The 26,977-nt window shown below is 37.1% G+C and overlaps 1 protein-coding gene across 1 annotated transcript in view; it reads right to left on the bottom strand.

The window, feature by feature from the left end:
- CNTN1 (contactin 1) overlaps positions 1 to 26,977 on the bottom strand; it is a 229,420-nt gene that overhangs the window by 9,765 nt on the left and 192,678 nt on the right. The window contains exons 16-23 of the mRNA XM_039570741.1: positions 25,676 to 25,834; positions 22,290 to 22,439; positions 18,785 to 18,855; positions 15,275 to 15,509; positions 11,553 to 11,656; positions 5,149 to 5,335; positions 3,585 to 3,697; positions 2,309 to 2,465 (exon numbers count right to left, since the gene is read on the bottom strand). Of these exons, the coding sequence (XP_039426675.1) occupies positions 2,309 to 2,465; positions 3,585 to 3,697; positions 5,149 to 5,335; positions 11,553 to 11,656; positions 15,275 to 15,509; positions 18,785 to 18,855; positions 22,290 to 22,439; positions 25,676 to 25,834 (1,176 nt within the window). The remainder of the gene's footprint in view (positions 1 to 2,308; positions 2,466 to 3,584; positions 3,698 to 5,148; positions 5,336 to 11,552; positions 11,657 to 15,274; positions 15,510 to 18,784; positions 18,856 to 22,289; positions 22,440 to 25,675; positions 25,835 to 26,977) is intronic.

Below are 26,977 nucleotides of genomic sequence, written 5' to 3'. Positions count from 1 at the left end.
GACAGTTCAATACAAAACTCTGCAAACTAGCATGTGTAGGGTGCTAACTCTGCCAGTGGTGCTAATTCTGTACAGGCATGCTTGGGACAGGTCATACTGGCAAGACTCATTGGCTTGGGCTTAACATTGTACTGACACAATGTGTTCAGGCTGGGAAGTAATCTACCTGCTATGACCTAAAGGGTCTTTGCACCACACCAGTGGCAGGTTTTAATGCATGTTTGTATCAAAGATACCCAGAACATGTCCTGAATATAGCGGTTGCCTCAACATTTTTGCGGCTTATAAAATAAGCTATATTATGGTACACTGATTGCCCCAGTGTATGATAACATAACACAATATATTACAGCTTTTTTAAAGTGGTTGACTTACTACCCCAAAATAGTCTCATAGAACATGATACACACAATTAACATGTATGCTAAATGGATTAAGAATTCAGGCACCAGCAGATTTCAAAACACAATTATTGAAGAATGGTCACTGGATTTTTACTGTAATTCCAGGCTGAACAGCTGTATACTGAATGTAATCCAAATATTTTTATCAAAAGCAGCAGAAGTAAACACCTAAGGAACCAAAATGGCAAATAGAGACAACAACACATTCATGTAAAAATTCCAACAGCACAGGAACTTGAGCCATACAAACCAACTGTGCTTTGTCATAGTCACAGGCAAAATTAAACACAAAGTTAAAAAGAGACATGACACTGTGGTGGGACTCAGATAAGGATGAGACACTGTATTCTGGAAAGCAAGGATTCCAGGAAGGATTTAGAGATAATGTTTGACAAACAAGATGAATACCATTTCATATCCCCATGCAAGGTAATAAATGCCTAATGAAAGCCTTTCATGAATAATGGAAGAAGTTTAGTGTGGGGACGCAAGACTATCTGCAGACAGCTGAATTGAAGCAGTGCACACATAGTGTCTACAGTCCTAAAGAAAATCTGACATGCTGGAGAAGTGAAGAAAAGAGCTGATGAAATTATTTAAGACCTGAAGAAAATGTAATCATGGAAAATTCAAGGCACGCAGTAGTTTTAACACTTGATTAGTCACTTGGCTAGTATATATACATTTCTTAATGGGAAGAATGTATTAGACACATAAAGACTCTTTAATCTGACAAAACCTATGAAAGGAAACAATGCCCAGACCCTAAAGCCAGATAAACATAGAGAATAAAATTAGGCAAAAAAATGTCAGCAGTGCAGGTGATTCATCATTGGGACAAATTACACACAACATACAAACTTCATACAAACCTAAAAATGGTGATACCCATGAGTTCACACCAGGTGATATAAACTATGCATATTATAGAAAATCTGTGGATGGGAAGTCCACTCCTTTAGGAATGGGCAGCTTCCCTCACAGTACAAATAATATGGCAAAAGCATTGTTCTTTTTTAAAAGCCACAATAATGGTTGCATTGCTTCTGTGACAAGAATATTGTTGACATTTAATCCTTTCTATTCCCCAAGTTAATTTTTTAAATTAAAAAGGCAAGAACACAATGCAAGTGTCTGAATTACAATCTTGCAAAGACGCTATCCAAGTCCTTGATATCAATTCATATGTTTTATTTCATACCAAATTGTGCCAAGACACTACTTAAAATAAAAAACTAGCAGGAAAGAGATGTGCAGACCATATTCATATCTGAACTTGTATTTATAGTCAACACTGAGCACAATTTGAATTATCCTAAGCCATGGTCCCCTCTCTTCTTTACCAATCATCCAGACCACTCTGAACTAGAGCATGTGGAGTTTCTCATTGCTTATTTATTATTTTTGTGCCACAAATCCCCTTTTCACTGAGAAGTGGAACTTCCCCAGCAAGTGGTCTGTGGATCACTGTGGACCACTTCTTTTCCCTATTACATTCCTTTTAGCAACAGTTGACAAAGGAATGAGATAGAGGCAAAAGGTACTAGGAACTATGGGGTTATTGCAAGCTGATACCTAGATTCTGAGGCCTGCACCATGCAGTTATGCTTGTAGGACACTACTAGCAGTGGCAGCCTAACTGGGGGCACCAGTAGCAGGAGTCTGATATTTGGAAGATTGGCAGTGCTTCCAGGATTGAGCTGGACTGCTATTGAAGTGTCCTGTGTGCGCTGTGAGTCCTCAGAAATGTTTCAAGATAAATTCTTATTCTCAGTGCAGTCACTGCTGAAGGGCTACCTTTCCACCTTTGGATGTGCCCATCTCTCAATAGCATACAAGAGGAAAACACTCAGTCCAAGATTTCCATGGAGTCTGGCAAAGAAGAAGTGAAGTTATCTGCTCACCTGAAATTTTTATTTGGGCTACTTCTCCATCTCCTCCTTCACTGTGTGCTCGGACCTCAACAACATATTCACCATCACTGGGGACTGGGACCTCTATCATGTGCTTTCCAGTAGAAAACAGCTTGCCTTCATGTTGTCCATCTGGCCTATAAAGTACCTAGGAAAGTCACAGTAAATATAGTTATTGAAATGTTATATTTCCACAAAGATACATTTATAGATGTACAGTGTGTCAACAAAAAAGTATTAGGTTTTTATTCATATGAAATCTCTGTGTGTGTGTGTATAAATATATGTATCTCAAAACCTAGAGAATCTAGACAGGATGTTTCCTCATTTTCTGTTACAAAATTATGCCACCTTTTGAAAAAAAATTTCAGTGCTTACATTCAAAGTAAGTAATTAAGTGATGGAGAATAATAATGAAGGGTGGCAGAGAGCATCAAATAAAAATATGAGAACTTAGCTGGGTTTTCTGACATAAAACTTATAACCATTTTCATAAATGAAACAACAATCAATTTTATTATTACTCTCAATGATGCTAAACTATTGCAAATGGGATGGTATATGTCTTGTGGGACCTTTAGAAATGATCCCGTTTCTTTCTGAAATAATCTCTGTGTAACCCTGTTAGCAATTCCCAGCAAGGAGTTCAACTCCTCAATCAAATTTGCGAACGTAGACCATGATACTAATTTTCTTACTGTCAAGCAAGCTGCAAAATTAAACAGGAATTAATATCTGAAGTTTTCCATATGCCTAAATTCAGTATATACACTTGCTGTGGTAACAGAGTTAACTGCAGCTAATGATGGTAGAGGTCCCTTCCCTTCCTCTACCTTCCCAGACTTTAAAAACTCATGTTCCAGGAACTGTAGCCCCTATGAAGATGGGAAAGGAAAACTGGAACAATGCATACTGATGTAAGGAAAAAGTAGAAAATGTACAGCTTTTCTGTGCATTATTTTAAGCCAACAGACAATAAATGTGATCATATGGGAAATGAGGTTGTTGCAGCCACTTCTATGAACATTTCCATAATATGGTGTACCACCCAAATGAATTTCAGTGCCCCAGTGTTTTCTCATCATATTGACTAAGCCCACTGGCTTTGCCCTAGGCCTACTGGATGGTTGTGTATGCTGAGCATGATACCTTCCTCTTCAGCATTCATGTATGTTTAAGTCCAATTATGTACAAAGATTCAACACTGTCTATAAAATGCACTACATGAAGCATACATAAAGATAAAAAATATTTTCAGATATCATACTTTGTATCCTTCAACGGCAGACTCGTTTGACATTGCCTTCACGTGATCCCAGGTGATGATGTACCTTGAACCAGATCTTACAGAACTGATAATTCTTGGACGTTGGCTTGGAGCTGAAAAGCAGTATATGTATAATGTACACATAAATGAGATTTCATAAATGTTCAATGATGTTTTTATTAAGACATATAAAAACGTAAAAATGGAAATTAGGCTGACATACATATGATCAAGGGATAGTCTCCTTCCTGGAATCATCTGCTACAGTTCCAGCCAGGCAGTTTTGGATGGCTTTGTGCAGTGGCTGCGTTGTGGGTCTGCCTTTCTCTGTTGCCAGAATGGAAGTGGCCAACATTACCCTTCACAGTGTTGCTGACCATGTGTGTTTGCTGGCATGCAACTACCTTCAGAACCTCCCAGAAATGTGGCATAAGTCATATTTATTCATTGAGATCAAATATTTAATTAACCATTTACAGGCATTTCTACATCATTTAACTCAGTTCAGCAGAAATAGAAGTACCCTACTGCAGAAACCATTAATTATAATTTACACAATAAGCTTATAAAATGGACCCTTATTCAACACAAATGAACCCTGCAGGTGCCAAGTTGCACAACACACTATTTGCTGACAGAAATCCTCAAATCGGCTGTATGTATTTTTAGCCCAGGCAACTGTGTTTTAAACACACAAGATGTGTTTCTTACATTGCTCAGTCAATGCTAGTGCTAGGTATCCTCATTAAGTCACGAGCAATATTCAAAAGCCTGTTATGGTATGTAAATTCTAGGGTGAGATTCAGATCACCTGCTTCTCAAGGTTGCCTGATCCTGCTGTTAATGAAAATGGCAGTTTGGTCACATTTTAATCATCAGAATCCTTCTTGCTATTGACTAAACAGAAAGGCAGTGTATAGATGCCTACCTAAGTAATAGCTGGTCTCAACTGCTCCTCATTTAGAATATCATGTCCACCTTTGGGATTCCCAGTATTTGAACAACACTACAGAGGGCTACCAACCTGGTGGGGAGCTGGAGCAATTGATTTGTGAAGGAAGGGTGAAAGAGCTGCACTTGTTCACCCTGGAGGAGAGACAGTTTTGGAGGGGACCTAAGAATCCCCTGTCCTAGCAGGGGGCTTATCAAGAAGGATCCAGGCTCTTGGATGGCATGGCAGGAGGACCAGTACCAAAAATGCACAATACTGATCAAGAATCTCAGACCAGATGCTCAGAGTAAGTCAGGGAGTGGAATGGGTTTCTCAAAGAGTTTGTGCAGTCTTTACCTCTTCAGGTTTTCAAGATTCAGCTGGATAAATCCCTGAACAATCTGATCTGATCTTATATATATATAAGCTATAATCTCAGCCTCTCTACTGCCTTTTGTAAGATATCCACATAATACATGGCAACAAAAGAGGAGAAGGAGAATTTTAGCAGAAATTTTCAGACAAAGATGCAATACCACATGAAGAGAGAACATTCAGTGTATGTGAATGAGAAGCCATGTTTGAAAACACGATGGACATGATTATACTTAACCTAATGCTCCATTTACTTACGTGCTTTCCTGGTAACAATATCAATGGTGTTGCTGGGAGGTCCATAGCCTGCACTGTTGAAGGCAGAAACATCTACATGGTAGCGAGTGTTAGGCTTCAGGTTTTCCAGTTTGGTTGAATACTCTTGATTGCTCACCTGTACCCGCTGTGCAGCTGCTTCTTTATCATGAGCAGCCCAGTAACGAATCTGTAAGCAAGCCAATTGGGGGATTAAATTTAACATATTTAATCATAAAGAAATGTTATAGAAACTGATGTATTTCTATACTAGATATTCTGGATATAAGCCAGCTAAAAGAAATCTAACAGCAATAGCATAGAATTCCTTCCACAGGCTGTGATTTTAACCAAGTTGTATATAGGTATACAGAAACAGAAATAAATCCAGCGTTTATTACGTAAACTTTTCTCACAGTGGTTTAACTTGTTCCCAGCTAAGTCAATAGAAGCTTGGGAGCTGGATAATGCCTTCAAAGAACAAGACTATTTTCTTCTTGCTCTTTTGTTTTTGCATTCTACTCTGAACTTTAGTATTATTTTCTTACACTAGTAGAGGCTAAACTCTGATAACGTTTTCAGACTATTTTGTTTAAAGTGTTTTTTTAAAAATTTTGCCCTTTTGTACTTATATCTACAGAATGCAAAGTATTCAGTCATGTTAGCTGCATGCATAGGTCTGGATGGGTATACATAACCATTTTCTAGAGTTCTTCAGCTAAATTCAGATTTCATAGCAGAATATAACATCTGTCAGAGCAGATTAAGAAGAATATGAAAAAACTTAAAATATGGCAAAAGCATGACCCTAGGCTTGTAACATCCTAAAAAACAAAGCCAATTAAGAGTACACAGAAATTCCATGAGGGTTTTTTTTTCCCCAAGAACTTGTTCCATCCTACTTTAATTAATTATGCGTTACAAAGCACCAGGTGAAAACAGTGTAATTCCTATGGAGTGATAGGAATTCCATACAATCCCTCACATACAAACGGTCCTATTCTGCATGGCCTGCTGAGTTGCAAATGAGAGTGAAACACTGTCAGTCTCTGGGTTTTGTCTGGTTTATAACCATTTGCATAAGACTAAATTACTGCACCAACCTGAAAGAGCAGAAAGCCATGCCCATTACATTTTGATTTTGAGTGTTTTCAGCCCCAGCATTTCTCCTCAGCTTCTGCCTGACTTCATAGCGATTTTTGTGTATGCTACATGAGGGCATTTTAAATTTTTTAGGAAGAAGTTAATATAAGTAAATTCAGGCTCTGGGAAAAATCTTACTTTGTAAGACATTATTGGTAACATGAGGTATCCTGTCATCTTGTCTGTTAAACAGTAACTGCTTTAACCTTCTGTTCTTTTGACATTAGTTGTCCATGAAAATTTCATTTAAGGAATCGGTTAGAAGAACGGATAGTTTGTCAAAGTTTTAATATCACAGTTCTCTTCTTCACAAGTTGTGGGTACAACCCTTGTTTGGTGAGGCTTTATTTTCTCCTATTTACATTTAAATTAAAATATTTAATAAAAATATTTCTTTCTTTAATCTTAGAACACATGCTGTGGCTGAATGAGGAGAGATGCAGGGGATTTAGTAGGGGATTTCTCTTCATCTACTTCAAATGTCTTTGGACAGGAGAATAGCATCACTACACAGAGATTACTGTCAACTAAATACTTCTTGTAGCTTGTCTCTTGTCAATTTTTGTTGCCACAGTCCTTCCCACAGTGTTACAGGTTACTCACTCTGATTATTATAAATGTGACATCTTAGTGGCCTTTGTCACTCTTTTCCGGTGCAGGGACAATCACGCTGTATCTGCAGACCAAACTGGCTTTGCTTTTTAAGTTCAACATGCACACCTGATTTTTGGTATGCACAAAAAGATAATCTTCAGTTCTATAAATGTATGTCCTGCATTCTGTTTAGAAAAGTATCATCCACCAGCATCCTAAACATCAGTTTATTGTAATTTAGGCAATCACACTAATGAAATTCCCACTTACAAAGGTGGCTATTTTCCTGAGTAAACAGCCTTTACCCTAAAATGAGTGAGGATTGTGTATCCAATCCATTCTGCAGGCTTCTCCAGCAGGGTGGTAACCTCCACATGATGAATGGTTTCAAACTGGCATAGATCTGAAACTGTGACAGTCATTTTAGCTGAAGGTCTGACAATGATCTTCAAGTCAGAATTTCTTTCACATGACTATAATTAACATACTGTTGTAGATAAGCTGCTCTTGTTGAATGCAACCAGCTGTACACCATAAGGTGTTAACTGTAAGTGGCTGACTCAGGTGTGAGAGGGTGTGTACATCAGCAGCTAGAGGACGTCATGTCTATCTCTGTCTCAAAGTTCAAACAAGTTTCTAGCCTGCAGCAAAAGGATGTCTGTGAAATTCTAGGTGGCCAAAGTCTATAAACCATGACAGGACCAATGGTAGCTTTGCTGTTGATTTTAGCTGGCCATTGAAAATTAATTCATTAATTTTTAGTATGATCTATTATGTTAATTAAGTAACATCTTTACCTAAAGATAGAAAACACACTTTATATGAAGCTTTTATTAATCGTGGCATATTCTGGAAGCTTTTAAATTTCTCCACCTTGCAAAGCTTTTTAAAATCTTAATATTCGTTTGCAGTACAGGGATGCTAAGGGTGTAATACAAGATTAACACAGAGCATCAAACAAGACAAGCGAGAACAATGAATGAAAATGCAAATTAATTCACTGAGAGCACATTATGTTTCAGACAGAAGTAATATAGTTTTAAAATTTAATAAAATTTAAATCCCAAATACTATTGTTCTTGGCTGCAATGTTACGGACTTTACTCCTATAGTGTGCGAGCTGTATGTCATGACCACAGAAAGTTCTTCTTCAATCTACAGCCATATTTACATATGTGGAACATTGTAACAACTCTTGGAAAAGAGTTTCTCCCTGAAAGCTAAGAAAAACTACTATCTTCTTTATACTATTGCTATATTTCTCTCTTTAAATAATTTCAAATTCTCTTGAAATAATTTGGAAATTTCTTTCTTGCCTCTGGGGAAGTGATATCTAGAATTAAAGGCCCCATTGCTTCATTGCTCACATTTCCCCACTATACTGAGTAGCCCCTCTCTCTCTTTCTTAAAGAGCTTATATAGTATCCCCAGACAGTCTGCTTATTCCTGGTGCTCTGCATTTCGTTTGTTGTTAGGGTAATCCATAGGCAATGAATCCCCAGAGGACACAGAAGGGAATTTCAACCAAGCTCTATGAATTTTTGTAGGAAATAAGCCAATAGTGATTTGTGTGAAAGATTGCCTTAGCCATCATGAATTAGTGCAGCCCTCTGTGCTAAAAACAGGGAAAAACCTATCTTTCATGGTCCTCTCCTGTATTCAAACTTTAATATACTGAAGCTTTTTCTGTAAGTGTCGTGAAACAAAAGCTTCCATATTCTTGACAGTTTTACATAGGACTGACACAAAAATATACTTTACTCATATTAAGAAAGAATGCTAATAGCATACTTCAGTCAACAAGAGACACTGGTGGTCAGTAGTGATAAATTTGTTTAATAAAATAAACCTATATCTATTGCATAGAAGCAGCATGAAATATAGATAGTGTCGCTGGTGCTGCACGCACTGCAGAGATATGGCTTTTAGCAGTCTATTGTAAGAACTCATAAATCTTAAATTCTTTATATGGATGGAGACAGTTTTCATACCTTATCTCTTCTTTAAGTGTGAGCTGAGGATACTCCTCTGTAATGGCAAAATGTATCAGTTCACACTCATCACCATGAGGGCAGTCATCCTGACAGTATGCATTAGTGTCAGGAAAATCTGACTCCTCCTGGTGTGAGAAGCATTGTGTCACAGGTGAAATACCTCAGGTTCTTTGCTCAGAGTACTCCCACCTCTTAAACTCTAGCATTCAAAAGTCTATTATGCAATTTTCAAGTAATTATAAAGACCAAAAGGAAACTGAGAAGGTGCTCTGGTGAATGATAGTTTCTACTAACCTGTATTACACTAGAGCAGTAATTAAAAAGATAACTATTGTAATGTTTCTCAATTCAAATAGACACAGAGCCTTCCAGAGATAGTCACTGGAATTTTATAATACAGTTTGAGTACTTCTTCCGCCACAACTTTTTTTGCAGCTTCACAAAAGCTATCTGTGGCCTTAACCTTCCAGAACAGCCCTCTCTGGTTTTGCCCTATCCTATGCCTCCTTCAAGACTCATGGGAGTTCTGATCTTCAGGAACACAAGTTTTTCTTTTTATTCTCAGTGAAGAAGCATGGGCTTTCCTTTTGCTGCCTTCCCCTCTACTAGGATGAGACTGCTGATTGTCCTGGGGAAAAAGATCTCAGAATTAATACCTTATTGAGCATAGTGGGGCAGTAATTTGTCACTATCAGTCTGTTTATTGTCTAGTCAGATGGAAATTTTTTACACAGTCCTGATAATTAGAAGATTTAGAAAAAGAGGAAAAAAAGGAAAAAAATTTATATTCTAACGTAGCTGTTCACTGTACATGTACAAGCCAGTCAGTTCACGCTGGATTTGTGAAAGTGTATTTCTCCAGGAATACGTGGATGAAATTACACTACAGCTATCAAAACAAAGCCACCCCCGGAACAGCCACAGTCCATGCAACACACGGTCCACTCCCAGGATATCCCACCTTTATAGCAGTTGTTCTCTTTTCAGTCCAAAGATCCCCCACATTTCTTTCTGATTTTTTTCCTTTTTTTTTCCCTATTGACTCTTCTGTTCATCCTGGTCTTTCCTGCTAAATCCTCTCCCCTCCCTTCTTCCCCTGATGTCCCCTGACAGCAACTCAGATGACTTTATGTAAAATAAGGTAAAATTTTAAAAAATTGCCAAACATGGGTTGCCTCTGGGCATGTTCTCCTACCATGTTCTTTCCATATTCATCTTTGCCCCTCCTGCTTTACTACCCCATTCCCTACTACAACTCTGAACATCCATCTTCATGGTCTATCACAAATGCAATCCTAACCTCTATCAGCACTCCTTGTTGCTGCTCTCTCCATCAGAGAGCAGTTGCCACTCTCCCCCAGTTGCCACTCTCTACATTCCCAGAAGTCCCCTGGTGTGTGCCAGCCAACCTGTGTGTTCAGGTTGTTTTGCATGCAAAGGCTTCAGTTTCTGGGCACACTGTCCAGCTCGAGAGTGCAACGCTGCTACAGGGCTGTCCTGGCTGAGCTCATAGATTTCAGTTATGACCATCAATTTCTCCATCCTATTCTAGCTACAAAATCCCTGGGAGACACCAAACCAAAGTGGGCTGCTTTAGTAAATTAGGAGTTACCACTGATATTACTATCTTAATTTCAAACCCCAGTGTCCTCTGTTGGTAATTTTTAAATTTTGTGTCTGTACTGTATTAAATCAACCTTTACAAGGGACACTATTCTTGTTGCAGTATCACAAAAGTTTTACATAAATCTCATGGAGACAGAAACAGAGATCAGGAAATATAAAACCAAGTACTATTAATTTATTCATAGATTTCAATTATAAAAATACATTCCACGAGATTACTCCTCATTTGTATGTGTTTATTTTGGAACATAGAGGATATCATCAAGTAGCTGAAAACTTAGATCACAAGGCAAGTCACTAACAAACTAAAGACCCAAACCCCTATTCTGGGGAGCAGCCAAAGTAAGCAGGCTGTACACTGCAGAGTTTGTCAGCATCCACTCTGCATGGATGATGTTAAGACTTCCCTGCTAGAGTACTAAACGGACATTTCCCACTGCACCCAGCCTGTGGTTGTCGTCCTCTCTGCAGAAGGCCAAGAACAATTTTTACAGGTAGTACCACTGAGATGGACCAGATGGAACATGCCCCAAAGCTCTTTTCCATGCGGAGAATAGAAACCATCAAAAAAACATCACTGTCTTGCACAACAGCAGTGTCTCTGTTGTATTGGATTCCAGGCATTTGTCAAGTAGTCCCACTTACTATAGGGATTGTGGGTGAGATATATTAATAACTGATGGTAATTTAAGTGGGCCGGAGTTAGTAACAATTTCACATATGTGTTGACAATTACACCCGTAATTTAATTTCAATATGTTTCAAGAAGTTAGAGATAGGCATTCAATTACATAAAAGAGACAATATTCTTTCCTTAAATAATTATGTCTTTTTTCAGTTGAGTAGTGCAAATACACATTTCTTGATATGTTTTAATAATGAAGTACGTAAGGCCAAAAAAAAATCTGTTTCTGAAGATGCAAAACTTGCACAGAAAATGCTAACTAAAGCAAACCCTAAGAGACAGAATGCCAGAGTAGGAATCATTGTTGGATTTAACTACTGACAGTAAATGAATAAGAAGATTGACAGTGTTGCTACTAAACTCACCTGATATCCTTCCACAGATTTATCAGAAACATGGTGCCAAGAAACAGACATTTCAGAAGATGACAAAACTTTTACGCTCACATCTGTAGGTATTTCAGTTGGAGCTGGAAGATGAAACATATGTTAAACAATCAATCTGATCTTGTGGTATTGCTATAATTTTTTACAGGGACTCTTCTCACTTTTTTATTTTATATTATTTTCAGTATTTTGTATCATTTTCATGATATCAGTGAGCCAAGTATTAGTCTTTAATCTGGTTTTTCTTAAGTAAACTTCAAGTCCAGTGATGATCTGTATGGAAAATGACTCTATAAAAACAAAGCAATGATCCTGTTACTTGGCTCAGACTATGTATTTTCATGCTTCAACAGATTTCTTGAAATTTGTGTAAACTGAAAACAGCCTTTAATAAACAGAATGAAGCATCCAGTGATCTTGTACTAAATGGGACAGCGGCTCACATACTACATACATCAGATTTTTTTAGTTACACACAAATACTCATGTATGTCACTTAGTCCTAATGATACAAATTTTTTGTGAGAGCAGATATTAGATACCCAGCTGTCCAGTGGCACATACAAACTTGAACACAGGTGTGAAATGATCCAAAGCACCCTTCTGTAAGGCATACATCACACAGTTGATTTTGTTTGTATTCTTAGTTCTGAACAGCAGCCAACGCAGAGTACAGACCATTATGTGATAGACTTTTATCCAGGGCTTCAAATACTAAAGTCTAGTTTCATTTCACTGTGGCTTAAATTTTAAATGAGGTAAGGAATTCAGAAAGGCATAAACCTAGCAATGTCTGTAAAAGATAAAGTTTTCCAAGCTAAGAACAGTTCTCTGTCGTGAATCCTTTGAAACAAGTTGCAACAGACAGGCATGGCAGCCCTAGCTGAGGAAAGCCTTCATATACTTAATCTTCCAACTGGGCATCCAGTCAACTATGCATCAAAACAGCCACTATTAAGAAAAAAATCAGTAACATCTCTCATGAAAAGTATCCTAGGTAACAAAATAATCTTATATGCAAAGTTACCTTTTGTAATTGTCTTTCAATGGCTGTTAATAATGCAAATATCTAATTAAAAAATTATACATTATTGCAAAATTGTTTTCACAATGACAGGAATTTAGATAAGCAAGAAGCCTGTGCACTCATTAATAGCAATCATTACTCACTACTAGCAATGGCAGATATGACTAGCAGTTGTCAGACATGGAACTTTGCTTATTACACATGGGAACACAGAAATTCCCCAGTCACTGACGTGAATAACAATGCCCACAGTTACAACTGGAGAAACATAGATCTATTATAGAATACACAACTTGGTGGAAAAGTTGTCACTGTATTTATGTATATATGGATATTTATACATATCTGTATGGAATATTGCATAACCATATTGCTTTAAGATTTCTGTAATACTGTTGAGAAGTTGTGTTGTCTAACAGTAATAGTATTACTTGCTGACTCAAAGGTACAGAAGTACAGGTGGAATAGTTGTGATCATCTAATCTATTCCCAAATCACTGTCAGACTCTTCTCTATTGTATCAATTACAGAACTTTCCAAAAAATTCATACTGAAAAGTTTCAACTGCCAGGGCTTTTGCTGATACAATACTATAACAATATTTCATCTGCTCATGCTTGTTTATGAGTTGCAAATAATTTACATTCCTATTTGTCATTTATGTTCTATAAATATTTTGCAGCCTCTCCTGAGCCAGAAAGATGGTATCAGTTGCTTTCCTCCAGTCTTCTAATTCAGTAATTCTACCAATAAAAGGAGAAATCACATGGTCATCACAGTATGTTCTCTTCACTGAAAATATAGTGGTCATCATACAATTATCTTCTAAGCAAAACTATACAAAGTTCAGGCTGGCAGCCAGTAAGCACACTACAAGGTATGGAGGTGATTTTGTTCAAGTCCTGATGCCAGGAGACAACTCTGCAGAATGCTCTTCGGAGTAACTTCCATTACATCTCTTGAAAAAATTCCTTCTAACCTGCCCTGAAGTTCCTTGATTGGATATAGGCAGTAGTCACGGTCACAGCTCCACGCAGGACCTGTGAGCACTGCTGGTAAGATTTGTACTCTTGTGCTTGAAATCAAAGAAGTAGGTTCACTTCTATTCTATTGTAGCTTCTACTTCTTTTGCAGTCTGCATCTGGCGTCATTTAACCACAAATGTTTTTATCAGGTGTCTGGGCTTTGCTAAAGTCTGTGTTAGAACATCAGCAGCCACTCAAGTGACGTCTTTATCTGGAAGTTGGCACTACTGCCCACTTGCTTCTCCTCTGTCTTTTTGAGCTACTAGGCTCTACCGTGCCCCTGAACTTAGAGACCATACAAACACGCTTGCCACCCCTGACATGGTATGTATAATCCTAACATAAACACATGGGAGCTTATCAGTCAGCAGTTGATAAAGCCTCTGAGCAAGGATGGATACTTAAGTGTTATTTGGCCAATAGTGCTTTCATTACACCATAGCTATTTACTAACACATACAATTGCAAAAAAACCCTTTGTGTTGCTGCAGCAGGTGTTGAAGATGGATTCCTAAGGTGCGCTTTCCTGAGAAAAACAGTATTAACCTCATTAGCTAGCTTGGTGTTGCTAGCTTGAGTCCTGAATTACTCTGAGAAACAAAAGGACTCTTTCATCTTTTCTCTGTGTGTGGCCAATTTGTGTGCAAAGTTCCCATTAGTGCTAATGGGAACCATGAACATAAATCTTCCATAAAATACACAGAGCACAGAACAGAATTGGAAGTGTCAGAATGTGGCCCTGCTATCATGTCCCTGCTCTTGGCTCTTTGGTCTACATCTGTTGACTTTGTGAAGGAGATTTTGCTCTACGGAAAGAAAAATACTAGCTATTCTTTGGGTTTCTGGCAGAAATTAATAAACTGCATTTTTTTAGAACAGGCTTGAGTGATGATAATGCAATTAAAGATGTTGTATATATTTCTTCTGATTTAACGTAAACTTTCTTCCAGTACTTTCTCTCTTCTGCTAAGTTTGGAAATGTCATGTAAACTTCAGTCCTAAAGATCACAGCATGTGAAATAATTACAGTAAGAATTAAGAAAAATATTTTAATGGAATGTGAAAGAGGTTTTTATTGAATTACTCACTTGATAGCTCTAAAATGCAAACCAGAATAAAGACTGTAACAGGGATAATTTAAATGAGCCTTTAAACATGCTGGAAATATAACTAGATACAACTGAGCTATCATTCCTTCACAGTTTTGGGCTATATTCTGATACTGATCTACTAGAATACTAGGCTTTAGTGTGGTCTGTTAAGAAGAAAAAAATTAAGCATATGTCAAATACATGTATTAAGATCACAGAAACATTGCTGAATAAAGATGTAAATGTTTTAGGCAACCACTATGAACATAAGAAATTCTTTTTCTATATTCTTAAATCTTTTAACAAGCTGTGTGAAGAATCTTGCATGCTGCTGTGTATTGCTCACTGACAGCAATTACAGCCAAGTGCTCTGCATCACACAGAAAGCAGAAAGTGGAAGTTGGCTATTCAGAACAAGTGTATCGTGTGAGGAATGCACACCTTCCCTGCTGAAGATGTATTCTCCTATACAAATCAGTGTCAAGGACCAGGTTCTACTGATGTTGGTAGTGCTGATCTGGCCCCTCAGTGTAAAACTTATTTGGAACATTTACTCACCATCTTGTGCTGAATAAATGACAGCAGTGAGACTAAATGGTCCATCCCCTTTGTTGTTAAAAGCCTTCACTTTTACTTGATACTGAGTTGAAGGGGGCATTGATTCATCCTTGTGGACATATCGGCCAATTTCAGGATTAGTAACCGTAACTCTTCTCCATTCTTTCTCACCAAATGGCTTGAAGGCCACTATATAACCAAAGTTATTGCCATAGTGGTATTCTCTTGACAAAGGCTGTAGAGACAAAAAAATAAAATACTAGTTTTTGCTAAACAGCTAGGTCTAGAATGAAATATAAATAACACAGAAAGCACTGATATGTACATTATAAAAACACTGAACTAAACCTCCATTTTTTCCTGGTTTCCTTCAATGGCTTGCTCCCACACCCTTTAAAAATAGGCTCTCTTAGATCTGTAGTATTAGCATATTTGCTAGGAAAGTGTTTTAAGATCTTTCTCCTCATCTGAACTCAGTGCAACACACATCATGTTACCTCCCACAGAAAGAAACCAAGAATAATTTTGTACTAAAACAGCTGTAGCTAAAAAAAATGACTTAAGGAATGGAGCATAGTGATATGTAACAGACATACTATGCCAGTGTATGGGTCCATGTACATGTGTGGAGGTAGATACTCCTGCAAAAGAGAAAGAGAAAATCTGTGTGGCTGGCCCAAATCATATTAATTTACTGAAAGTTTGTCACCTAGGCAATTGACACAGCTGATGAAGAAAGATGGACACTTTCAAAGAAAGACTCATCCTTACCACTTTTCACTGATGATGGAGGGGATCTAGTTGTTGATTTAGACTACCTAGCTTCTAACTGGTAAATCATTCCCTGAAGTGACTCCCACTTTCAGTACCAGCATTAAAGGTACCTATCCAAAAATATTTCTTAAAACAATAGCTAATTTCCTATACCTAGGAATACTGGAAAATATGAAATTAGGGAGGTAATCTGCCATAATGAATTTTTCTTCTTTTACCAAAGCCCTACATTAAGTGATCCCTTCTCAGTCCATGGAGCTTTTACTACAACTGTTAGACACTGCACCCAACCAGCCAAAATCACATCATTCATCTGTGCATCACGAGGTTGACCAGAAGCATCCCTTGAAAATAAGCTTCCTGCATCACCTCACAGAGATGAAATAGCTTTTCTTGAGGCAAAGGTCTTGGAGCAGTGAAACAGAGAGTAATTATTCTCCTTAGGTGTTTGTCCACTACTGCAGCACTTCAGCCAACATGTGTGAAGATATTCTGAGCAAGCTTTTAACAAAATTTGATGTGCCTCATCTTCTGAATCTATCACTGTAACTAGCTGCTTAAAATAAACCAGAATTCTATCTCATATGCCAAAGTAAGCAGCCTGGATGAGGCCCTAGTCTCAGAACGATTGTCAGCCAGAGCAAACTTTAGAAAGCCAGGACTGGTGCTTAAAAATTATATTCTGAAAAGTCTTACATAAAGTATTAAAAGCAGCTTTCCCTCCAATGGCTGCACATAATAAGTAGGTATAAGTAGCTGAATAGTTTGTAGTATCCACTAAAAACTTTGAAAAAGAAAATGGGAGAGGGAAAGACAAATGGGGAAAAATGAGGAAAAATGGGCATGCCACTACTACCTCTCCTTCTCAGTTCTTTCAAAACAAGATTTAGAAGAGCTTTGATTGCATCTCTGGCTGTCTCATTCAACCTGGGCTTATGAATCATAGCAAAAGCTGAGAAAGGGTTGGCAGCAACATGTGAATCTGCCATACATTTTGTTCTTCTCTTCTTAATTAAAGAGTATTTAGAGTAGCATATGCAAATGTCAGCACATCTGGGGGAATCAATATACATTTTTATCTTAGCCTTACAGATAGATATATTGTTGTCTGTCAGACAGACTCCATGAATCTACAGCCTCTATTCAAAACCCCATGCTAGATAAAGCATAGGACATTCTTGGGAAATAAATACTTGAAGCCATGCTTAATTTGTCTGACTAAAGGAGCTACTCAGAACAGATGTGAAAAGCATGACATTAGGTAAGAGAAATAATGAGAATATAAATCTACCTGAGTGTACAGGAAATACTAAAGTGGTCTTGTACTTCTGATCTTGCATTAGTCACTATTCTCCTGGTTATATTTTCTTTGTTTAGTTTGGTCACAGCCAAGTTACCACTATATTGGAAATGCCATGAGTACCAGTCTTTACATGCAATGCAAGAAGTAGCTCTGTAATTTGTTGAAATTTTTATAAGAAAAGCTTGTGAAGTAAAATAATCTAGGTCTTCTGTACCTATCCATTGCATGAGTTCTTTTGCTCTTCAAAAACAAGAGACCAGAATTAAGCCAATTAGGACACATCTACATCCTAACCTGTTATTAGGGGAACTAAGATACAACCTTTTCAATATATTGTGACAGAACTGTGGACCTTCTTTTTCAGAAACTTATAAATCTTTTCTTCACTGCTAAAAGACTTAGGAAGACTGAATAAATATTTTGTACTGAATTAAAAAACAAAAAAAACCCCAAACCCCAAAACAAAACCCACCCAGGAAAGCCCAAATCTGGTAGCTTAAAGATATGGCTGGCTATTTCTGCATCATACTTGAGAACTTTCACAGAGATATGATCAATCCTAAGTACAAAAAGAAGGAAATATGCACATGGATTAAAATCTGCATATTCATAAGGAGAATCCCTATACAACAATATACGCTGTTGGAATTATGACATCTTTACATTACTTCCCACAAGAAAAAGCACTCTTCCTAGAGGTAATTCAGCTGCTACATTTGAAACAACTATTCCCCAAAAGACACAAACAGGATAATGTGCCTTATGTATCTCATAGCCTTATGACAGTGAACAGAGAGGTCAATAGAAAACAAACTTGGTAATTTTTTCAAGTATAACATAACCATCTTTCTTTGCCAGAGGTAATGCTGCTATGACTCTGTTTTTCCCGGATACTGATAGGATCTGACATGAATCCAACAATCTTTTTTTTTTATTTCTTCTCCCTAGCTTCCCCAAATACCCTGCAGCAGATTTCAATTCTCTCTTCCATGCTACTTTTGCCTATACAACTTTGTTTATAAATCCTTATCGTCTCGTGCTGGGTTTTGCTTTCCTCTTACCTTGGTGTCTCTTTTCCTTTCCTGCTTTACCTATATCCACAGTATAGGTAAGTTTTCAAAACCATTGTTTCAATAGCAGAATGAAGACTACTTTTTTCAATGCATTATAATGGTCATTATGTGTTTCAATCTCTTTGTTTTAGAATGTTTTAGATGATATTTTAGAAATGTCCAACACATAAACCCCTAAGGTACTCTCTTCCTCATTCCTTTTCATGTATTTTTTAATGAGAAAATTCTGAAAACCTATATATTATATACAAATCCTGTTCTCACAAGACCCAGAGACAAACTATCCACAGGTTTCAGGAGGAGCAAGATTAGATATAAGATAGTACAGGTTTCATGCCATCTTGCATGTGCAATACGTACCATCCATGTTATTGTCAGCTCTCGATTGCTTCCACCCCCTCCTCCAACATCAGAAGGAGCCACATTAGGAGCTAGTGAAGCAGAAGAGACATGAAAAATTACTACAAAGTATGCAGCAGACAGCTGCAAGGCCAATGAGCACATGTGGCACACACTACTAAAATAATGGTGTGCAATCTGCCAAGACTAATGTATAGCTACTGCTTCAGGAAACATGCCAGCTGTAACCATAGCTAGCAATCATTCCTATTTCTCCCTGTATTATCTACAAATATTTAATTGAATATTCAGGAATGGAAAATTTCTCGTAAGTCTTAAGAGAAGCACACTGTGTATTGTTCTTGTGCTTTCTCAGACGTTGGTATGCCAAGGGCTCAAGCACTGTGGACTTGCATGTGTAATTACCCTAATACACTGTGACCAGTTCCACCTACGTCAATGGATTTACCTGCCATGTGTAGTGTTAAACCCATGGGTCTATCTTTGAAGCACTGGCAGACTAACTGTATTCTAGACTAGTGGCACATGTCTTCTTAATTATCATGTTCAGGATGGGTAGATGTACCTAAGCAAAACTGGCACAGCACTTTATAATTTAGCAATTGCATTTTACACTGATATCTCCTGTGTAATGAAATATGATCTGCTGATCTATCATTGGTGCACAGCTGGGTGGTAAAGCCGGATACTTTCAAGGACTCCATTATAAATCATTCCTATATTGTCATTTCCCTCAGTCTCTCTGCACTGAGTGCAATGGTTCTATTGCTATCCTCTGTGGTGTTTGTGTATTTATTTGCTGTCACTCAATACTGTCACAGCAAGTACCACTGAAAACTTAGGACATGACAGACTCCCTACAGGGCATTTAGTATGCCTCAGATGTGCATGTATTAGCTACATGCCCTACCCAAACTGTGTTCTTCGCATAAAAAAATTCTGATAGATCAGGCCTTTTCTCCACTAATCAGTGAAAGTCATAGCGCTCTTGCACTATGTAAGTAAGATGTTTGCTGAGGCCTTTTCTGAGGGTCAGCTGAGGAGAAACACAGAGTAGAACTAATGTTTTCAGACAGGATAAAAATATGTAAAAATAAATTTGAAATTGAAATCAGCATTCAGTGCATGGTTTGCATTATTTATTTCGGGCCTTTCTGAAAATAAATTAGTGGAGATCAAGACTAAACATACATATGACAATTTGAGAGAAAGCTGGGGTTTGTTAATCGACCTTGTAGTCACACTGTGTAAGTATACAGCTTTAAAGCTAAGTTAGAAGCAGAGGATTGCTAGAACGCCTAAGTAGTCAAAGAAGATAGACTGCCAAAGAACAGAAAACACCCGACTGTTTTAAGTCTAACAAGTCACTCTTTCCAAAAGAATCTTCCTCATTCTCCCAACCATTAAACCCAGGCTTCTCTGTCTGTTAAGACCAGGTAACTAATTTAGACAACTATACTTAGACAATTCCTCTTATGCACCCAGAAGCTAAAATACATAAAATCAGACCTTGATCCATTGAATTTCAAGAAATCACTGTGAAATGTTACTGATGAAGCAAGCTGTTTCATTAAAAATAAAAAACATTGCACACAGTCTTAGCATGCTAATAAGTTATTGAATTTAGTTATCTACCAGAAGAGAGACTTCAAAATTGAAAAAGACACTGACAACTTTTAAGTGTAACAGACATTCTTTGTCACCCACATAGTACAACAAAGACACAGCCCTGTTTGTTGCTGTTTAACACAGAAAAAATGTTAGCAATAATAACTACAATATGTGGACGTGGCTTGTTGTTTGTTATTCACCTTTTTAGAATTACATGAAAATGCACATGCAGTTGTGCATACTGCTTCTGTAGCACCCTTGACACTGACAGTGCAGCCCAAATTCTACTGCTGTTTATAACAAATTCCAGCTCCTGGCAGAAAACACACTTGGGTGCAGAAGTTAATCTGTAAACTGTAAATTATTTATACCCTATTTTGGCATGGCATGAAGTGGTGACTGATGCCTCAGAAGACTCCATTAACATTTTGCATGGTTTGCCAAAAATTGTCTCACAGTCTGCCAGAGCATGGTGCTGTGCCTGGGGAATCAGACAACAGACTAATAGACTACTTCTTGCAAAAGAGGTACATTCTGCTACAAAACTGGAAAGCATGCCATTTCTGGGAAGGCTACAAGAAATGCCATGAATGTGGCACACTGCAAACTGCAGGACGCTACCCCTATTCCACCTGTTAGCATTATTTCTCTCTTTATCTGTGTCTTTTCTAACATTTTAAAAATGTCTATTGTGCACCAGGCATTCAAAGAAGCATGTGTAGATTTTTTCTGTAGATTCTTGGCCTTCAAATGCAGCTCTTGAGTCATAAACATATGATGCTAGTAGTCAATTTTCTAGGCAGTGGTTATCTTTTACTTTAGTATTAAAGTTCTGTGGCTTTTCCTTCCCTATCCAAAATAATTTAACCAATTTCTTTTCTTTCTCCCCAAGCAACAAAGTTTTAATGGACCAAATTTTTCTTTAATGAATGTTTTGAAATTTACAATGCAAATACATTTTATTTTGAAAATACTATCTAATCAAAGTTATGACCTAGCAGGTGTAATTGCAAAAGTTAATTTTTACCTCTGGTTTTTCATTTTTAGTTTCAAATCTCAAGCTATGGGAAACAATTGTAAAAAAATCTAGATTGCAAGTGGGTGCTACTGTGGGGTACACAGGCCTTGCTGGATACACACTTTGTGCAGTGATACATTACCCCCTAGAACACTGATATTATCTCCTCTGTACAGTCAAACCAGAATGTATTATCTGGAATAGTAACATCTAATTCCTCATTTTGGAGAATTCATTTTAAAAAGGATGTGCCTGAGCCTAAAGAATATCCTTAAATATGCTCTGAGCTATTAACTCTGAATAACCAGACTGATAAGAGAGTATGTTGTGTTGGATAATGTCCCATATGTGACTTGAAGTAAGAAGACACCAGACCAAACCTTCAATCACAGAAAATTAGTATTATCCAGTAGAACACACATCTTGTCATGTATTCTTTAGTTAGAATGCAAACAAATGGCAAATGGACATTTTCCTTCTTAAATACATGCATGTTTTTTCATAAGTCCTGAACCACGGTCCCAAACGTGCATGCGCTCATACACACACAACCTGACTGACAGATACAGTGGGGGATCTCTGAAAGATACAGTATGATTCTGTTTCAACAAAGCAGACAAATTTGCCATATCAGAACCATTTCTTTTCTGTCTGCTTTGATGCTATCACATCTTGATAGTTTGGTACTTGCGTACCACAATCTGTAGTAGGGGGTGGCTGAAAATATATTCTCTGCACTTGGATGCTTTTTTAAAGATAAGATAAGAATTTATAAGATGCTTTTTTAAAAATAAAACCTAAAATTACCAAATTGGTGAATAAAAATGTAAAAATTAAGAAACACATGACAAAAACTTGACATTTCTGTTTACGTACGAGCGCCTTCAGTTCTAATCCTCTGTGATGGCATACTAGGTTCTCCTGTCCCCAGAGTGTTTGTTGCTATTATCCGGAATTCATATTCCATCCATGGAATTAAATCGATCACTGTAGCAGATTCCATATTTCCTTCAATATCTGATGGGTCTACAAAAAAGATTAAATGCTTCAGAAAACAGAATTTTCACACTTAGGTCCGCAACAGTGTGGTTGGTTGCAACAGAACTTGCACTATTCTTCAACCACACATAGACAACTACAGGAAACCTCATGTTGTACATTAGGAATACCACATTTTACAAGGAGTACTCACAGCAGTGACTGGGAATGTGGAAGCTATGACACTATCCTGGATAAACCCTCATACACTTTTAAGTCTTAACTGGGTGTGAACTAGTACATGTAGTTACAAGATTTCCTTACTAATTACATATGGTAGCTGTAGAATTTCATTTTATCTACAGACAAATGCAGTGAGAAATCTGCAATGCAGAAACAGTAAAATAAAAATTCATTATACAGATAGGCAATGGCTAGACATGTAGGGTTCAATCAATTGATTAAGAGTGGTTTATAAAATGTGGTCCTAATTTGGTGCTCCTAATTAGTGAACGTGTTACAACTTGCTATCTGGTTCTGATCAAGAAAGGTAAGTGTTCTTGTAATTCCTGTGAAAAGACTTGTTATTGTCATAAGGATGAGCATTTTCATCATAAATAAAATGAGTAAGTCATGACTGACTGCAATTCACAGACAATAGGGGTTGTTTCTGTAGCTGTCTGCAGCTATGGAAAGACAGAGGATTTTCATTTATATACAAACAAGAGTTGTTTGTCAAAGTAAAAGTATTGTTTTCAGAGGAAGATGAGAACTGAGATATTCTGCACTGGAAAGGCAGATGATTTGGAATTAAAATATAAATGCAATGCCTGCAAAAAAAACAGGCAACAACCAGTTCTAACAACCAGTGTAAGCACTAGATAATGACACAACTGCGCCCTTCCTAATGATCATTAAATTTTTCATTCCAAAGTGAGGTCCTGAAGGAGAAAGAAACACACTTTCCAGTTTTCTTTCTACCTGCCCACCACCCTCCCTCATCCTTACTCAAATTATTTTTCTGTCTAGTCAGTAGAGCTACTGCAAACCTCCCATGTCATCCAAGCTGTGATATAAACTTGACATTCCTTCAATGTCCTCCTGGGCTACATCTGATCTCTTAATTTAATTTTGCTCTCCCACAGATTCCAAGAACGATTGTGAATACTTGGCACGATGAGAATCTGACCCCCTTAATTGGAAAGACCAACATAAATGTAAACAACTTATTACATAACCCATTTCCATACTGTAGATTAGTAGAATACACTTCTTTCACAAAACACACTCAGTATTATGAAACCCGAGATGAATGATTTGGTTGGGGGAATAATGCTAGTAGTAATAATAATAACAATATTTCCAAAATGCAATGCCAAAATATATTTTCTTTTTTCACACATTGAAAATTAGCAGCATTAACTGATAGCCTAAACATTTGATGACAGATCAATTTGGACTGTTCATCATGCGTCATTAATACAAAAGTTAACACTGAGTCAAAATGGGAGCAGCTCAGCAATTAAGTAAAAGATTGCAGTGGTGCCAGTGATGGTTACTATGGTGATTTTACCTCTTTTGAAGGAATCATTTATTTATCAAAATTCCTCAGTGTGGCTCAAATGAAAAAGTAACGATTTTGAAAACACCAGAATAGTTACTTTCAACTTCTCAGAAATTAATAATGTATATCTTTTGTGCCAGTGTCTTTAAAAAGAAATTCAACAATCTAGATTCCTCCCTGTCCCACCCAAGATGTGAATCCCACTCAGCATTCTTTAGGGTAAGATTCAAAGTCTGACTGCATGTCTCAAAGACTATCTCAATAATTCTGAGAAGCAGAGAACTTCAGAGATGCAGAGAAGTTCATCCCATCATGCCTACAAAACTGCAAGTAGGGAATCTTCCTGAGAAGTGAGAGGGGTGGTTTCAAGTCTCTGCTCTGAATCAGTGAAAATCTGAAACCAACACTTATGTTAACTCTTACACCTCCATTTCCAGTTCCAGTAAAACACAGCACAAAACAGTATCAGTTGCCGCCTGAAAGTCTTCACATTTCCTTATTTTTTTAAATGGAAAACTAAAGGATGAATAGGGAATAAAATATAATTTATCCTGAAAAAAGCAGAGACTAACAGGATCCTCCCTCCTGCAGCTATTGTTACTGAAGCAAATAATGAGTTATTTGAACAGTTCTAATTTCTACATTAATTTTTTTTTTTTAAGTTCAAAGAAATCTATTCTACAGAAGCCATTAAACAGGATATAAGAGGTAAGAAGGGGCTGGGGAACCTTCTGGGTTTATCTTCCAAGCTACTTTGACATAAAAAATATCAGTGCTGACTGATGAAGACAATTATATCCAATAGAACTACATATACTACATAGTCTATGAAAGAAAAATATCATTTAAGGCAGATGGCCTAGTATTTCTAACTTTTTACTCTAAAAAATGTAACAGATTTTCAGCTCAATATGTCAGTCTATTTCTTATACATCTGTAGTTTCAAGTGACAACTTAAATAGAAGACAATCACTGAAACCATTAATGTTCTTAGAATTTAGAAATGCTGAGTATGGGATATCTTAATTCCACAGGAAAACACTTAAATTGTAATTCATAAGGGTGGGATAATGAAACATATCAATAGGAAAATTCTGTATAGCTTGTGACAATCTAGCCTTCATAAAGCTTTCAGAGATACTGGTAGCTTAAAAATATTTTAGAATTTATGCTTTTATGTTAAATACTGAAAAAAAAATTATATTAGCATGTCCTGTACTCAGGTAGGTGCCTCTTAAACTGCAATTTTGTGGCACAATGATGACATCCAGTGGTTAGAAGGATAATCTTAGCTATGTTTTCTCTAGGGGTGCCAGTTTTAATGCAACTGGAACTTAGTCTGCTTCCAGGAAAAAGCAGACAACTTTAATCAGCTTTCTCCATAACAAATACAGAAATGAAGACACCCACTTGTTATCTAAATTAACCTGCAAATAAATTTTTATGATTCCAGTAGTTGATGTTGAATGTTTTACGTAACAAGGAAAGAGGCAAAAAAACCAGGTAGCAACTCTGGCCTGCTCTTTTCTGTATTTCTTGATATTCAGTTCAGGCCCTCCAAATGCTGGTGACAAAACTGTTGAAAACACACTGACACCTGCAGCAGACATTAATAGCATCCCTGGTTTCCTTTTATTGTTATTATTTTCTGATTAGTCAAACTTTCTAACAATCATACTTTAAAACTTATTGTCTTTATTACTTCTGGCATTACTCTTACCTGTTTTGGCATCTTTCCACTCTTCAGACAGAAAGGTTTTTGACTGGATAGTGTATTTAGAAATAGGACTATGATTGTCTGTTCCACGACTCCAGGTAAGTGCTACAGCAGTGTCTCTAATTTCTTCTACTCTTATACCTCCAGGAGGGCCTGGAGGACCTGGGGAAAAAAAAAAAGAGGGTTCAATTAACAAATTAAATATGCTGAAAATTAAAGTTCATCAACTTTTAATACTCTACAGAGTGATTCAAAGGACAGCTGCTCTTGCATTTAATAACAACCAAATAAAACTTCCATGATTTTTGCCTAATCAATATTGAGATATTCTTAAATGAAAAGATGCTACTTTGAAACTGTCGCTGCTCATTTTACAAAGCAAAACTGAACTCAGAAAAAAACCACAAAATTTTCCTTCTCAAATTCCACCTAATAATGACCTTATTGGGGGCCCACCTTTAACCTACACTTCTGCTTGTGCTGTATAGGCCCTGAGTGCAAGTTATATGGAAAACCTTGTAACTTATTTTGGAGAAAAATAGTATCTTAAAAGAGAATTCTATAGATCTCTTCCCATTTTTCTTGGCCTTCATATTAGCTCAATGTGGTAAAGCCCTCATCAGACTCAAAGTTCCTACAAAGTTCTGGTTTTGTTATTATGCTTCTGTTTTATATGATACAAAGTTATCTGATATGTATTAACTGTTGTGTAAAAACAGATACAATGCATTAGAACTATTGAGACATTTTCTGCTTCAACATTCAGAGATAGTAATATGCCAACATGATTCAGATAATTATCCAACAATCTGATTGAACAAGGCCCAGAGAATATTAAAAAAACCCCAAGAATACCATAACATATTTCCTGCACTATTTACAGAGAAACCACAAAAAATCACAACAAAAACAACAAAAAAGAATGGAATTAGATTTCTATGTCAGATTTAAATACAGAGTGTGCCAAATGTATCTTCATCTCTTGAGCTCTTTATTTTCTCCATACCGCTGAGCAAAAGGACTCAAATGAAATTAACTGAATCAAAAGCTTATACTACTGTGTGTTGTTGTTTCTTGGCTTCAATGAATATATCCTTCTAACAAGCAAGCAATTTCATCCCTTGGACCTCCTTTCAAGGTAAGGACTAAATACCTCACTGCACGTGGAAACAGCTTCTTACTCTTCACAGAGCATGCACAAAGTAGAAGTTGTTGTTAAGAGCTGATTTTTAAGATGAGGGCTGTTGGTCAACTGTCCACCCTGGTAACATGCATATTTGCTATCGCAGCTCTAAGGACACAGGT

Source organism: Corvus cornix, chromosome 1A, assembly GCF_000738735.6.
Source record: "Corvus cornix cornix isolate S_Up_H32 chromosome 1A, ASM73873v5, whole genome shotgun sequence".
NCBI classification, from domain to species: Eukaryota; Metazoa; Chordata; class Aves; order Passeriformes; family Corvidae; genus Corvus; species Corvus cornix.
This window is presented reverse-complemented; position numbering and strand designations above follow the sequence as displayed.